Source organism: Capsicum annuum, chromosome 5 (assembly GCF_002878395.1).
Source record: "Capsicum annuum cultivar UCD-10X-F1 chromosome 5, UCD10Xv1.1, whole genome shotgun sequence".
Taxonomy (NCBI): Eukaryota; Viridiplantae; Streptophyta; class Magnoliopsida; order Solanales; family Solanaceae; genus Capsicum; species Capsicum annuum.
The window spans coordinates 218,700,859-218,714,148 of NC_061115.1; the positions used below are offsets into that span (position 1 = coordinate 218,700,859).

The following is a 13,290-nucleotide window of genomic DNA, read 5'->3' on the forward strand; positions in this document are numbered from 1 at the left end:
GAAATGAGCGATGTGCTGCCTTGGATTTCTCTTTCTATCAAATTGTTGAAACTTTGGTGGTTGATATCCAATTGGCATCGGTAAACCCTCGATTTGCTTAGAATACGGCTTTGAGTATCCTATGAAACTTTGTGATAGACCGTCATATTGTGCCTTGATGGTATTTGCAATCATATCTTGCAGTTATTGAACTGTTAGAGTAGCAACCGAAGTAGACTTCTTCGCTTTTTGAGATTTAGTCTTGCTAGATAACTCATCGGCATCCTTATTTTGCAGAGTAAAGCCGAGTGGATAAGCAGGGTCGTGGCTCAATTTTCCAGGCAAAGGACTCCAACTTGTTCATCAGTTGAGTGATGAACTTCAATGGTTTGTTCTATTATTGCTAACTTCTCATCCATATCAGTTGCGTCGGCCATCAAGGCGTTGACCTTTGTTGAAGTTGGTGAATCAGTCGAATCTTCAGATTCACTAAAATTAACACCAGTTTGAGAGGATTCATCACATAGCAAGGATGTCAAATTGCCCCCAGAGGTTGCAACTTCAACCGTCATATGAGATTTGCTCTTTTTTGCCTTCTCCAAATAAGTGAAGTATTCAGATCCATCCCAACCAGAGGTCTTAAATTTGCACCGAGTGAGAGGACCAACAAGGCTGAGCTCATCAGATGTGGCAGTAGCAAAGTTCTTGCATAAGACATCTTTCGTATTTTTGACATCCATAGCAGTAGTTGAATTTGATTTGCAGGAAGAAGAGATGGAGAGCAGAACTGGTCCCACTGGGCGTGCCAAAATTTGTTCGCAACAAATTTTCGTTTGGTGAAAATTAACTGCAAGCAAAAATAAAATAAACAAAAAGAATAATTTTATTTAAAGTAATTTTGCGAGTACAATTTCGTTACTCTCTCGATTCTTCTGTCCTAAGCTTTTTCGTGATTCGAGGGCCTTTTGTAGCATGTTTCTCGAACATAGGATGATTTAAGCCTCCTAGAAATGCATTTGGATCTCCAGGAATTGTTTGACAGCACTTCGTCTTGTCGAGTTGACCTCCGGGCAGAACTCCGTTAGTCGATTCGTTGAAGAGCTGTGTAGTCAATGCAGAAGCTTCCTCCAATGCTTGCAGAATGTCCTCAGAAAATTGTGTAACCCTCCGATTTATAGTTGTAGGGGGAAGACAGTCCAAGTATAAATAACCTCTTTTGCCTCATTCTGATTGGTTCATTCAATTTTCAAGTTTATCACAAATGCTATGTGACAAGGTTGCTTGTGATTGGCCAAAAACATGTTATTTGGGACACTTGACGATATTTCATTGGCTCTTGAATTTGACTTGGATTGCCACCTCATTTGATCTTGTGGCCTTGCCTCATTGGTCTTTAATTTGACTGGGATGCCACGTCATTTGACACGTAACATGAGTTCGGGCTTCAAGGTGAGATAGACCTTGATGAAGAATAAAACGGGTTTATAGGTCAAACTAATTTTAGACCCAATAAAATATGATCAAATCTAAATTTTATATGAATTTGACCCAATAAATTTTACGTGTCTATAGTTACATAAAATAAAATAGAAAGAATATACAAGTTTCAATCTTTCTTATATTATAAAGCAAAATATAATCTTAAAATACTAATTAAAATAAATAAAATTTAATTTTAAAAAATAAACAATGACAATTAAAAGTGAAATAAAAGTAGTAATAAATACTTACACACTGTACTTTTTTTCTGCAACAAAACTCCAGGTACTTTCCTATATTATTCTGTCAGTGTCTTTTTACATTGTACTAAAAAAACAAAAATATATATCCAATGATTAGACATTTCACCAAATCAAATATTTTTAGGGCTATTATTGTTGCCGACCTCCATCGTAATGGCGGCGGCGCACTGACACCAAATTTTGACCCGCCAAAATCCTAATACTAAATATACTATTTGTTTACTCCGTTTTATTTTATATGATATTATTTTAATTTGATATATTTTGAGTGGAAAAAGAATTCTAAACTTAAATTATTTATAATTATAGTAAATATGATATTTTTAGAAATAATTTAAATAAAAAGGTGCCACGTAAAATATGACGGATACTATTTATTTATAGTAATAAAATAATTTAGCAGTTTCCTATAATAGTTTTAAATTAATTTCCAGCTGTTCTTCTTCATCACTCCAATTATATACCTATTTTCAGCTAAATATCATCAATACTTTTACACACAAATCCCCACAAGGTCTATTTTTATTTTTTTTTGCATATGAAGTTTCTTGGAATTTGATCCTTTTTTATTTTTCCCAAATTTTTTGGAGGTGGGGTTTATTGTGTTTTGATTATCGAATTATGATTATTACTTTTTTTTTTTTATATAGATTTTAAACTGTTTTGTTGTTGGTTGTTATATTTTCTTGACAGTTTTCTTTTTCTTTGAATTTTTAATTTTAATCAATTTTAGTTATCATTACTTTATAAAAAAAATATTATGGAATAAAATATTTGATTACTGTTGTTATATTGATTGTATCAATTTTGTTGGAGTATACAAGGAGGAGAAGACTATATTCAATAAAGGTAGAATCTTTAGTTAGTTTATGGTTTTTTGATATTATTGAATTTTCATGATTCTTAATATCTTTTTTTTTTTTTTGTATTTTTGATTATCTTTTGTGTTGTGGGTCTTAAGTTGTTGTAAGTAATTGTGTGAGATGAATTTGCTTGGATTTTTGCTAGTTAAAGGTTGAATCTTTAGTTTACATATTCTTGGATTTTTCAAGATTCATGAAGTTTTTTGGGTTTTTGTCACTATGTTACGTGTTTTCTGTATTAGCTAGCAGTTTGTCATCACTTTTTGTTGTGTGTTTTTGTGTTTGATGTTTGTTATACTGTTGTTATCTGTACTAAGCCGAGGTCTATCGAAAACAGTCTCTCTACTTTATCTACTTTATCTGAGGTAGTAGTATGGTAGTAGTATGGTCTGCGTAAATATTACCCTCCCCAGACTCCATTATGTGAGAATACACTGGGTATGTTGTCGTTGTTGTTGATGATGTTATGTGTTGTGAGTCTTAAGAAGTAGTAATTGTGTGAAAAGAATTGGCTTGGATTTTTGTTAGTTATGGTAATTGTGAGCTAGGCCTGTGCTGGTTATACTGTTATCTGTCCTGAGCCGAGGGTCTATCGGAAACAACCGCTCTACTTCATTTGAGGTAGTGGTATGGACTGCGTACACTTTACCCTTAGACCCCACTTTGTGGGAATACACTGGGTATGTTGTTGTCGTTGTATGGTAATTGTGAGGATTGATGATAATATGTAATGAGCTTAAATGAAAAAGTCGGGATTCATATAGCCAACTCAAACTTGTTTGGGATTGACGCATAGTTGTGGGGATTCATATAGCTGACTAAAACTCATTTGAAACTGAGGTATAGTTGTTGTTGTATAGTAATCTTGAGCCATCTATGTGATCTTTGCAAATCATAGTTAGTCTTTAAGTTCAAAGAAACGGAGATAGTCGCTTCTCTGTGGCTTATAGGTTAGGGGTTCGAGTCGTGGATAGCTTTGCAAATCATAGTTAGTCTTAATTTCAAATAAACGGAGATAGTCGCCTCTTTGCGACTTATAGGTCAGAGGTTCGAGTCGTGGATAAACTGTGTACATCACACCCCTTAAGGCTGCGGCCCTTCCCTGGATCTTGGGTGGATACGGGATGCTTAGTGCATCGAGCTATCCTTTTCTTTTTTAATTGTGGTAGGACTATATACGTACACAAGATTGAGGCATAGTTGAATTTGAGTCTTCTGTATATGCAGAAAATTCGTATAATCGATCTCACCTAGTTCGGAATTCTGGCGTATTTGATTGAGAGTGATACTAGGGAATGATTCTGTTGGGTTTTGAGTTGACTTTTGTGTTGTGGCCAATGATACCGATTTGCTGTTTTTTTATGATGGCTCCAGGTTGGACTCTTTGTCAGTATTGGGATTTATACTTTATTGATAATGATGACGTTTAATAACTATGGTCTGCTGCATGCTTTTGACTATGTGTCTGTTACTTCATTTACACTTGTGAATTGTGATGCTTGAAGGTATACGTTTTTCATTTCTTTTCTCATTTTCCGTAAATCAAGATCCACAATCTAACGCTTTCGGGTTCTTCTTTTCTTGGCTATCGTACTGATATGAATTTGGCTGTCTGTATCGCCTTTTGTTGTGAAACGATTGGTTCTGTTTAACATAGTGTGAAAGATAGTTTTGCACTTTTTTCGTTTAAGTTTCAAATGTTGTCGATGAAGTGTTAGTGTGTCGCAATGTCTTTATAGTTGGTGTACAATTTTAGTATTTAGTAAATCCTTTAAAGCGTTGTTAGAGTCAGCGTTGGATTATAAGCATCAAATTAGTACTTGTTTGGTTAAGTACAGGATATGGATTGTACGTCTGTTATTTTCTCGAAAAATCGCGATTTGCATCTATTTTGCTCCTGTAGACATAGTTGTTAATCTGGAAAACTAACACAATTCTCGTCATTTCTGCACAGTGCGTGGTTTAGTCAACGAGACTAGTTGAAGAGTCGTTGAAACAAATGGAAAAGAAGCAGCAGACAGTAAGTGTTATAGCAAGGCTGATGGGCCTTGACGAGCTACCACCTCAGAAACACCTTCCTGTTAAGAGAAGGAGAATACTCTCCGAGAACTATCTCCAGAAAACGGCTTCTATAGGTTTGCGAGAGAAGAGTTCATTCTCTGTCGGCCTCTCCCGTGGACTGAAAACTCAGAAGCATCGAGTAGTTAAAGATGTATCGGCAGCCAAGTTGAAGATGCAGAAATATACTAATTCGAGTTTTACTTCAATAAAGGATTCCGAAGGTACCTCACAAAGTTTACTTTCAACCAAGCATTTGCGTACGGTTCACTCAGCTGTCGGTAAGCCAATAGGCAAGATGTCTGCTAGGACTACCGCTGAAGAGAATACATCGAGATCTCTTCAGACGCTTGAGAGCGGTACCCCTAAAGATGATGCTGGAGAACGTTCTCTTCATCAGTCGAAGAAAGTAAACGTTCAGTTTGATCCAAACATAGACATGCCTCATCCATCGACAAGAATTATTGTAGTCAAACCTAGCTCTGGAAAGTATCGTAACACCAAAGATTACAACTCAAAACTCACATCAAGAGCAGAAAGCCTCAGTGACGCTATTCTGAAGGTCGAGGTTCTAAACCCGCTTTCGTCAAAATTATTTAGTACACAAAGAAAAGATGATACTTTAAATTCCTTTTCGAAGAAGTCTTTTTCCAAAGAATCCAAGAAGCAAAACATTGTAAGACCGAAGAGTAATGATCTCCAAGACATCGAAACAACTTGTAGAAGCCAGCGTCTTGGAGAAGTGCTTGTTTCAGATGACTTAGAAATGAGGCCTCAATTTCCGGACTCCAAGCGTGATGCACATAATTTTTGCAGTTCATTCAGTGTGGACACTAAGATCTCCGGCTCATGCAATCCTCTTGGCATCAGTAGCAAGGATGGTTGGAAGGAGGACGAGTACATCAAGAAACCGCCAATTCCAAACCATTCTGCTGGTTCTAGGATAGCCTCTGGAAGTCCTGAAGGTATAATCGGCCATAAAACTTCTCAATATGGCTGGCATCTGAGGCAGAAAGTAGCTGTTACGGAGAAACATTCCATGTGTATGAACCAAAAGCAGAAGGCTAATGTGGAATATAGAGACGTGAACTCGAAGGAAACCTATCAGCATAGTCCAAATTCAGTTTTGGAGCTACCTTTCCAGGAAGAGAAACATTGTATCTCGGCATTCGACGGCTTATGTAGTAAGTAAACACAAACTTTTGTTAACTATTTTTTCAACATCTTTCGTCCAATCTCACTTTTACGCTTCTGAACTTGTAGGTGTAGCGCGGCAACTTCAGTATCTTGAGACCAATTCCGATGAAACATATTCGGAAGGATCTGAAATGGATGTCTCAAGTGATGGAGAATCCGAAGGAAGATCTCCGGTTCGCCTTCAAGGTAGTGAAATCATATTGAAAAACTTCAAAACTGCAGACGGCAGGGACTTCTCTTACCTGGTTGATGTTTTAGATGCGGCCAGTTTGCACGGCATGAACCTAGGAATGTGTTTTGAGACATGGCATTCTTTAGAATCTCCTGTGAATCCCTCAGTGTTTGAAACGTTGGAGAAGAAATACGGGAAACAACTATATTGGCTAAAATTGGAGAGGAAACTTCTGTTTGACCACATAAACTTTGGGCTAAGTGAGATTTTGCACTCATTTCGGGAGATCCACATCATGGAAAAATCTTTAAAGAGAAGGTGCAGTTCTGTAATGAGGAGAAGTGATATCGAAGAAGAGTTGTGGAGGATGCTGGTTAGTCACGAAAATTTAGTGCACAAGGACTTGTCTGGGAAGGCAATTGGAAATGAAACCAGATGGTTGCAGGTCGAGGAAGAAATAGGTAGCATATGCAGAGAAATAGAGGAATATTTGTTCGATGAGCTAGCTGCAGAATTAGCTTTGCATTGAGAGCGTATAAAGTGGGATTTTCGGCCGCTAAGTTTTACTACTCTTTCTCCCTTCATGTTACTTGGAATAGATATAGATGAAAGTATAGCATGACACTATTTGTCCTTATATTCTTTCAAACACGGTGTGCAATTCTTTAAGGATCATTTTCTTTTTGTAGAATAGATACATGTAGAAAGGTTTGGTGTAAACAACCAAATATCAATACTATTGATATATTTTTGAAGTCAGAGAGCCAGAGTTTGAAAAGAAGCCATCGTGAGCTAGAGTTTGTGCTATAAATTCTTGCTTTCTATTTGCTATTTAAGTGCATGCATCTTTATATAATACTTTTAGGCATGTAACATCCAGAAGTAATGCTACAAGCCATTTTGCCCTTGTGACTAGTCCGTCGGAAACAGCCTCTCTACCCCCCGAGGTAGTGTAAGGTCTGCGTATACTCAACCCTCTCAGACCCCACTACCCAACTTATGGGATTACACTGTGTATGCGTTGTTGTTGGTGCATTCAATGGCGTCGTTGAATCTGAAATGTTGAATTTTAGTTCAGGTACCGAGCCTTTATATTTCATTTTGAGTATAAGATTTTGGAAGTTCTTTCCTGTAATTTAGAAATCTTTGCATACGCAATTGGTGTTTCATGATGTGTGATGGCAAAATGAAACTTCAAGTTGGATACACCTTTTTGTACTTAGTAAAAAGATATCTGATATAGATCGTAACATAACAAACACACATTTAACCATTCAATTACATGCGTCGAAGTAGGAAATATAAAGATTCAGAAATATAGAAAACATGTTGAATTAATATCTAGAGGGCGTGCTGTTTAAGGGGTGATGTAGACGGTAAAGTGTGTAATTGTCTCCAGTCCATCAGTTGTATGTTGGTCGACATGAGGAAGAGTTTCGATGGTGGCAAATCCTTTAACGTTCTCATACTTGCCAGTCCCTCCAATGATGGCAATGTGAGAAATTGGTGTGGCTGTCCGGTGAACTCCGAAGAAACTAATAGTGTCATCAATTTCGTGATTGTGTTCTCCATGGAAAAGTGTTGTCAAGGCTAAAGTGTGGCTGGTGCCATCAGAAGAGCTTGTCAGGTAAAATCCTTGTGCCCTGCCGAGAACAGCTGATCCCAGTTCGTGTCCCTCGGTGATTTCATTATCAACGACAGTAATAGAGCCAAACATGAGCTGCTGAAGCGATAAGCCAGCAGGAAGCTGTCCGGCTGTTACAAAAGGTTGGTTGTCATCACCGTTAACTATATTGTTGTTTCCGCTGTTTTGCAGGATAGTGTTAGCTTGTTGCTGACCGTTAAGGCCTGCAAGAAATGGATAGTTGTTGTTGTTGACGAAGTTGTTAATGTTGTTCAAAGAAACTCCACCATTGATTGGAAAGATTTGATTGTTGAGCTTGGAGAAAGGCAGATTGTTGGCATCGGAAGTAGCTACGATTCCAGTGACCACTCTTCCCGAAGGATGTGTACCGCCAAGGATGTCATGCATGAAAAAGGAGAACGTGGGGTGCTCAAGGATGGGACTTGCTACTGTGGCACCTGAGCTAGCAGCTGCTGCAGCCCCACCCGGGGCTGCAGTAGCCACTCCCGGTGTTTTGGTAATAGGGGTAGTTACTGGTGCTGGATCAGCGACGGGGGCTGCCCCAGTATCAGGTAAGTCAGCAGGAGGAGCAACTGACACAGCCGGGGCAATGACAGGCGTTGAATCTGGTTCAGGTTCAGCTGGTAAATCTGCTGGAGGAGCCACCGTGTCCGCGGGAATGGAAGGATCTGCTACTGGCGCCACGTCAGAATCAGGAGCGGTGACAGTAACCGGGGCAACCACAGGAGCCACAACAGGTTCATCTGTTTCCGGTGACGCATCGGCCACTTGGCTCACTTCATCAAGGATTCTTGCTGAACTGGCACAGCCAAAGGCAAGGACTAGCAGCAAAATGCAGAACATGGCTCGGATTGTTTTAGAGGTGAGTTTGTTAACTTTCGCCATCTTTTCTTGAAAACAGTGCTACGATAAGATATTAGAAGAAACAAATGAAGTAGAGTCGATTCTCAATTGATGATGAAAGACTGGTGTCTCAATGGTTATATATAGTTTTGTTACATCCTAATAATAAGTGGAGTTGCTAAGGTGGTTTTGGTAAGGACTAATAAGATACCCTTTGCAGAATACCAAATCCAAAATGGACATTAGGTTCGGTTGAACCACTCCGAAAACTTTTTTCTGATTTTATCTAGACAGTTATGTTACCAAATATTTTTAGGAGTAAATCGTATCGATGTTCATATACTAGGGACTTCACAGAAACTTCCATCTTTTCAACATCTACAGTTGGAGTTGCCATAGTCTCGTTCTTCCTGTATTTCCGAGCTTTAGGAAAAAACATACTTCCTCCATTTCAATGTGTTTGTCTTACTTTCCTTTTTAGTCCGTTCCAAAAAGAACGTCTCTTTCCTTTTTTGACAACTCTTTAATTCTAACTTTCCGCATGACATGTTTAAGACCATAAGATTAACGGACATTTTGGTACATTCTACATATATTTCGTTTGTGACGACATGATTCAAAAGTCTTTTTTATTTTGTTAAATTCCGTGTCAAGTCAAACCAGACAAACAAATTGAAACGGAGGGAGTAATTCTAGCGGCCGAGTCCAACTTAAGTTTCCTCATAGATGATAAAATATAGAAATTGCAGTAAATCTCGTTGAAGGCAGAAAAATTCCGTGTTATCGCACAATTCCGGAAAAAATGAGTTCCTAAACTCCGGAATTCTCCATAGGTTTCCTGTACCCGATACTTAGCGTACATCTTCAAGAATCCTCAAAATATGTATAATCTATTCGTCTTCCAACATTATTTGATTTTCTTTTTTTCAACGTCTTTGCAGCTTATTCTGTGCTCCTTAACTGGTAACATCTGTTAACTGTTAACGTTATGAATTTAGTCAGTCGATTTAACAATATTATGTGTCCCTACTGAAGATCTGTGCTGTTTATGTAACATCTCCCTTTGTATCGAAACGAACGAAACGAACCAAAAGTTCCGAAAAAAAAAAAAAAGTAGTATGCAAGATAAAAGTGATAGGAAAAATTGTAATCCTTCAATATATGTTGAATAATTTAACCAAGATAAACATTGAATGAAAGAATCTTGTATGGTCCTTCACTTTTATTAGATATTACATTGATAATCTTGACAGTAGCGTAGCCGTTTGCATCGTGATACTTTCCGGTACCACCAATAACTGCTATATGTGATTCAAAAACATCGCCCCTATGTACTCCGAAAAGCCTTAGACTATCCTCGTACTCGTTACCAAGAAAACTAGCAGTCATCGCCATCATGTGACTGCTACCGTCTTCTGAACTGTCTACATATACTCCTTTTGCTTTTCCCATCAAAGATGAACCGTAAATGGAACCTTCATATATGTCCTCATCGATTGCTGTCACTGTCGTTAGCTGTAGTTCTTCAAGTGTGGTTATAGCCGGGAATGTCATGCTGATCATTCCGCTCATTCCGACACTTGGATTTGTGTTAGTCAACGGAATGCCTCCTACCGGAGGGAAATACCCTTGATGATGACTGTTTACTCTCGTCGATGCAGGTCTTGATGAAGGATTTTTATGGCTAAGAACATCGAACATGTAAAACGACATCTCATGACGCGCATGATTATGATGACGGTTCGTCGAGGACGGGTTGTTGTTCAGAGTTCTAGCTGAAAATGATTGATTGATCAATGTCAAGAAGAAGAACAAGAACCAAGAAATGACTAGTTTGGAAGGAGACTTTAGCTTTAACATCTTGATTGTTTTGTTGAAGACTTTGTGAACCAAGTTAAAAAGGGGAATTCTATAATATATTTTTTCTCAAAAAAGTGGAGTAGTTGATGTATTAATGTAGTAGTTAACTTTTTGGGTGGGGTGGGGGTGGGGTGGGGGTGGGGATTTGGGGGGGGTTCATGCTATGTTGACTTGATAACTTGTCCAACATTGTCCTAATATCGTGGCAACGTAGAGCTAAGTGGTCATATTGGATCCTTGGGAACCATCACAAGTACGGGCGGCCTATATATATTTGAACGACATTGTCGTGTCGTCCAGCGGAACCTAGAAAAAGGTGACTCGTGCAGACATCTGACTCTTTTTCAATAGAAAAGAATAGCCAAATCAACCCAGTTGGCTGGTCAATCTCAGAGATCTTATCGGCCGGTAAATCGGAAACGGACAACCATGGTTCCGGCCTTACCAACATCAGAGCTGTACTAAACAATGAACCCGCGAAACCAACTTTCTTTTATGACAAAATAAACCAAGCTTAAGCGGTCCCGACATTTTGTTGATATTGATTGAGTTGGAGGAACTTTCGCTAACTGAATCCAGTGTTCATTTTTACTTTGTCATATTTGAACTTGACACGCCTATTAAAAAAATGACGATTCATGGGCGGAGCCACCTATATCAAAGGGTGATCAGATGCACGTCCTTCGTCGGAAAATTATGTTGTGTATATAGGCTAAATATTTGTTATTATGAGTGTATATTTAATTTTATACATTCTTAACGCAACTAAGGAGAAAATTTGCACTCTTCGTCAAATTTTTGATTCAGCCATTGCAATGATTGATATGGTTATTTTACCACTCTATCGTTATTAATTGATGCATAAAATTAAGTCTTGAAAAGTGATTCGGAGAATAAATAATTAATGCTATAAGGGTAAACACGGAAAAAAAATAATTGTCCTTTTTTGATATGTTAAAAATAACACGTAAAAATAAAATTTTATTTTAAAAATAAATGACAAATAATAATGAACGGAGGGAGTAGTTATGTTAGTTGATGACCAATCAAGAAAGTATGCACAAACAAAAATACAGTAAATACATAATTACCCCTGATGTTGTCCGAAATTTTCAAAAAGATACTTAAACTTTAACTTCGATCTATTACCCCACGATTCTTCTTTATTCCGTTTCAAATACACCATTTTGGACCTTTGCGTGTATACACGCGCCACTGGCGCATGAAAGGGCTCAAACTTGACTTTTTTGACCAATAAAAAGTTGTCACATGTAAATAATTAATATATAATTTATATTCTTTTTTCTAAAAGGGAAAAAAATAATATTTATTTATTTATTTAAATTACCTAGTATTCCCCTCTCTCCCCCGAACCCACTCTTTCTTCTTCAACACCTTCAACATCATTAAAGTTTCATTGAAGTTTTTTTTTTTAAAAAAAAATATCATTAAAACTCCATCAAAGCTGAACATAATATCTTCTTCAACACCATTAAAGCTCCATTGAAACTTTTTTTTTTAAAAAAAAAATATCTTTAAACATTAAAGCTCCATTAAAGCTCATTTAACTATCTTTAAAATTCAATTCAATCATTTAACTATCCTTGAAACTCAATTCAATCATAAAACAATTTTTTGAATTGATTTGAAAAAGAAAAAATGGACAAGAAGAGAGATTTTGACGAAGTGGAGGGGTTAGGGGGAGATGCTGACAGGGTGGGGGTGTTGAACGGAAGGTGGGGGTGGAGGGGAGTTGGGGGAAGTGGGGGTGGGGTGGGTGATAAATTAAATAAAAAGGAAAGATTTATTAAAAAAATAAATACAAAATTAAATATATTTAGCACATGACAGCACCTGATTGATGCGTGTGTTCGCTCTCTTTGTTGTGACTGAGATTCAGCGAAAAACAGTGTATTTAAAACGAATTAAATAAGAATCATGGGGTAATAGGTCAAATTTAAAGTTTAGGTGTCTTTTTTAAAAATCTCGATCAATATCAAGAGGTAATTATGTATTTACTCAAAAAAATATTATACCTTCGTTTTAATTGGTTTGATTTTTACTTGGTACAGAACTTAAAAAATAAAGAAACTTTTGAATTTAATGATTTTAGTTAAAGATATGTAGAATGTATCAATATGTCTTTTAATTTTATGATTTAAATATGTGACATGAAAAATTAAAATTAAAAAATTGTAAAAAAGAAAAGAGCATGATCGAACTGTAGTTGAGCCAAATCTACTTAGGAAAGGAGTTCAGTATTTAAAGAATAAATAGTAAAACAAATGTCTGATAAATCTATACGTACTAAGGATGATTGCAAAATAATATTGCTTTTATTATATATATATATATATATATATATATATTCCTCTTTTATAATAACTGTCGTGTCCAAGTCAATTTTCACGCAACTCAATATAGCTGCCACCTCGGATCAACTAGGTAACTCTGTCTAGCCTTTACAAAATTTTATTCTTTTGTTTTTTTAATACATGTGGTGTTTGGGTTAAACTTTCACTTACCTTAATTAAATTTACGATATACCTGCCACCTTCCATACGAGGTAATTCTGTCTACCAAGGCTAAAATACGTGAAACTTTTATTATTCCTCATCAAACAAATTCTCAAAAATCATTCAGTAGCAAAATCAAATTGTATGTTTTTTCCTACCCTTTAAGTTGTAAATTTTGATTATTCTAACTGTATATGTATATTTTACAAGTTAATTATGGGTTTCTAATGGATTAAGATTGTGATTAAATGTGTTATGTGTTTAAAAAAAATCACTAAATAAGTACAAATACTAGATTTTTGAACTCTCTAAATTAGATGAAGGCATATAGAATAGGTAAACGTGTCCTTTAACCTGGCTTTAGCTGACATGCATGCCGTTCAACTTTGGGTGTGCACAAGTAGATACTTAAACT

General features: G+C 36.7%; 3 protein-coding genes across 4 annotated transcripts; 1 reads left to right on the forward strand and 2 right to left on the reverse strand.

The window, feature by feature from the left end:
- The first annotated feature begins 1,882 nt into the window (after nt 1-1,882).
- LOC107871330 lies at nt 1,883-6,790 on the forward strand. 2 transcript variants are annotated; one of them, XM_016718235.2, is made up of 3 exons: nt 1,883-2,570; nt 4,539-5,826; nt 5,906-6,790. In XM_016718235.2, exons 2-3 carry the CDS (start codon nt 4,584-4,586, stop codon nt 6,538-6,540), a joined length of 1,878 nt encoding a protein of 625 aa, XP_016573721.1. In that variant the 5' UTR covers nt 1,883-2,570; nt 4,539-4,583; the 3' UTR covers nt 6,541-6,790. The 2 variants fall into 2 exon arrangements, with proteins under 2 accessions (XP_016573721.1, XP_047268768.1); XM_047412812.1 differs by having other exon boundaries at nt 2,166-2,311.
- Nucleotides 6,791-7,249: 459 nt separating this feature from the next.
- Nucleotides 7,250-9,606, reverse strand: LOC107871331 (dirigent protein 24). Its single transcript, XM_016718236.2, has one exon. The coding sequence runs from the start codon at nt 8,539-8,541 to the stop codon at nt 7,369-7,371; it is 1,173 nt and encodes a 390-aa protein (XP_016573722.1). The 5' UTR covers nt 8,542-9,606; the 3' UTR covers nt 7,250-7,368.
- Nucleotides 9,607-9,672: 66 nt separating this feature from the next.
- LOC107872198 (dirigent protein 25-like) lies at nt 9,673-10,359 on the reverse strand. The gene has a single exon (XM_016718967.2). It carries the CDS (start codon nt 10,357-10,359, stop codon nt 9,673-9,675), a length of 687 nt encoding a protein of 228 aa, XP_016574453.2.
- Between the last annotated feature and the right edge of the window lie 2,931 nt (nt 10,360-13,290).

What these genes read in the sequence shown, in the direction of transcription:
- LOC107871330 (XM_016718235.2), top strand. Translation starts at nt 4,584, where the DNA reads ATGGAAAAGAAGCAGCAGACAGTAAGTGTTATAGCAAGGCTGATGGGC. An exon ending in GGCATTCGACGGCTTATGTA is followed by an intron (nt 5,827 to 5,905) that starts GTAAGTAAACAC and finishes CTGAACTTGTAG; the next exon opens with GTGTAGCGCGGCAACTTCAG.
- LOC107871331 (XM_016718236.2), bottom strand. Translation starts at nt 8,541, where the DNA reads ATGGCGAAAGTTAACAAACTCACCTCTAAAACAATCCGAGCCATGTTC.
- LOC107872198 (XM_016718967.2), bottom strand. Translation starts at nt 10,359, where the DNA reads ATGTTAAAGCTAAAGTCTCCTTCCAAACTAGTCATTTCTTGGTTCTTG.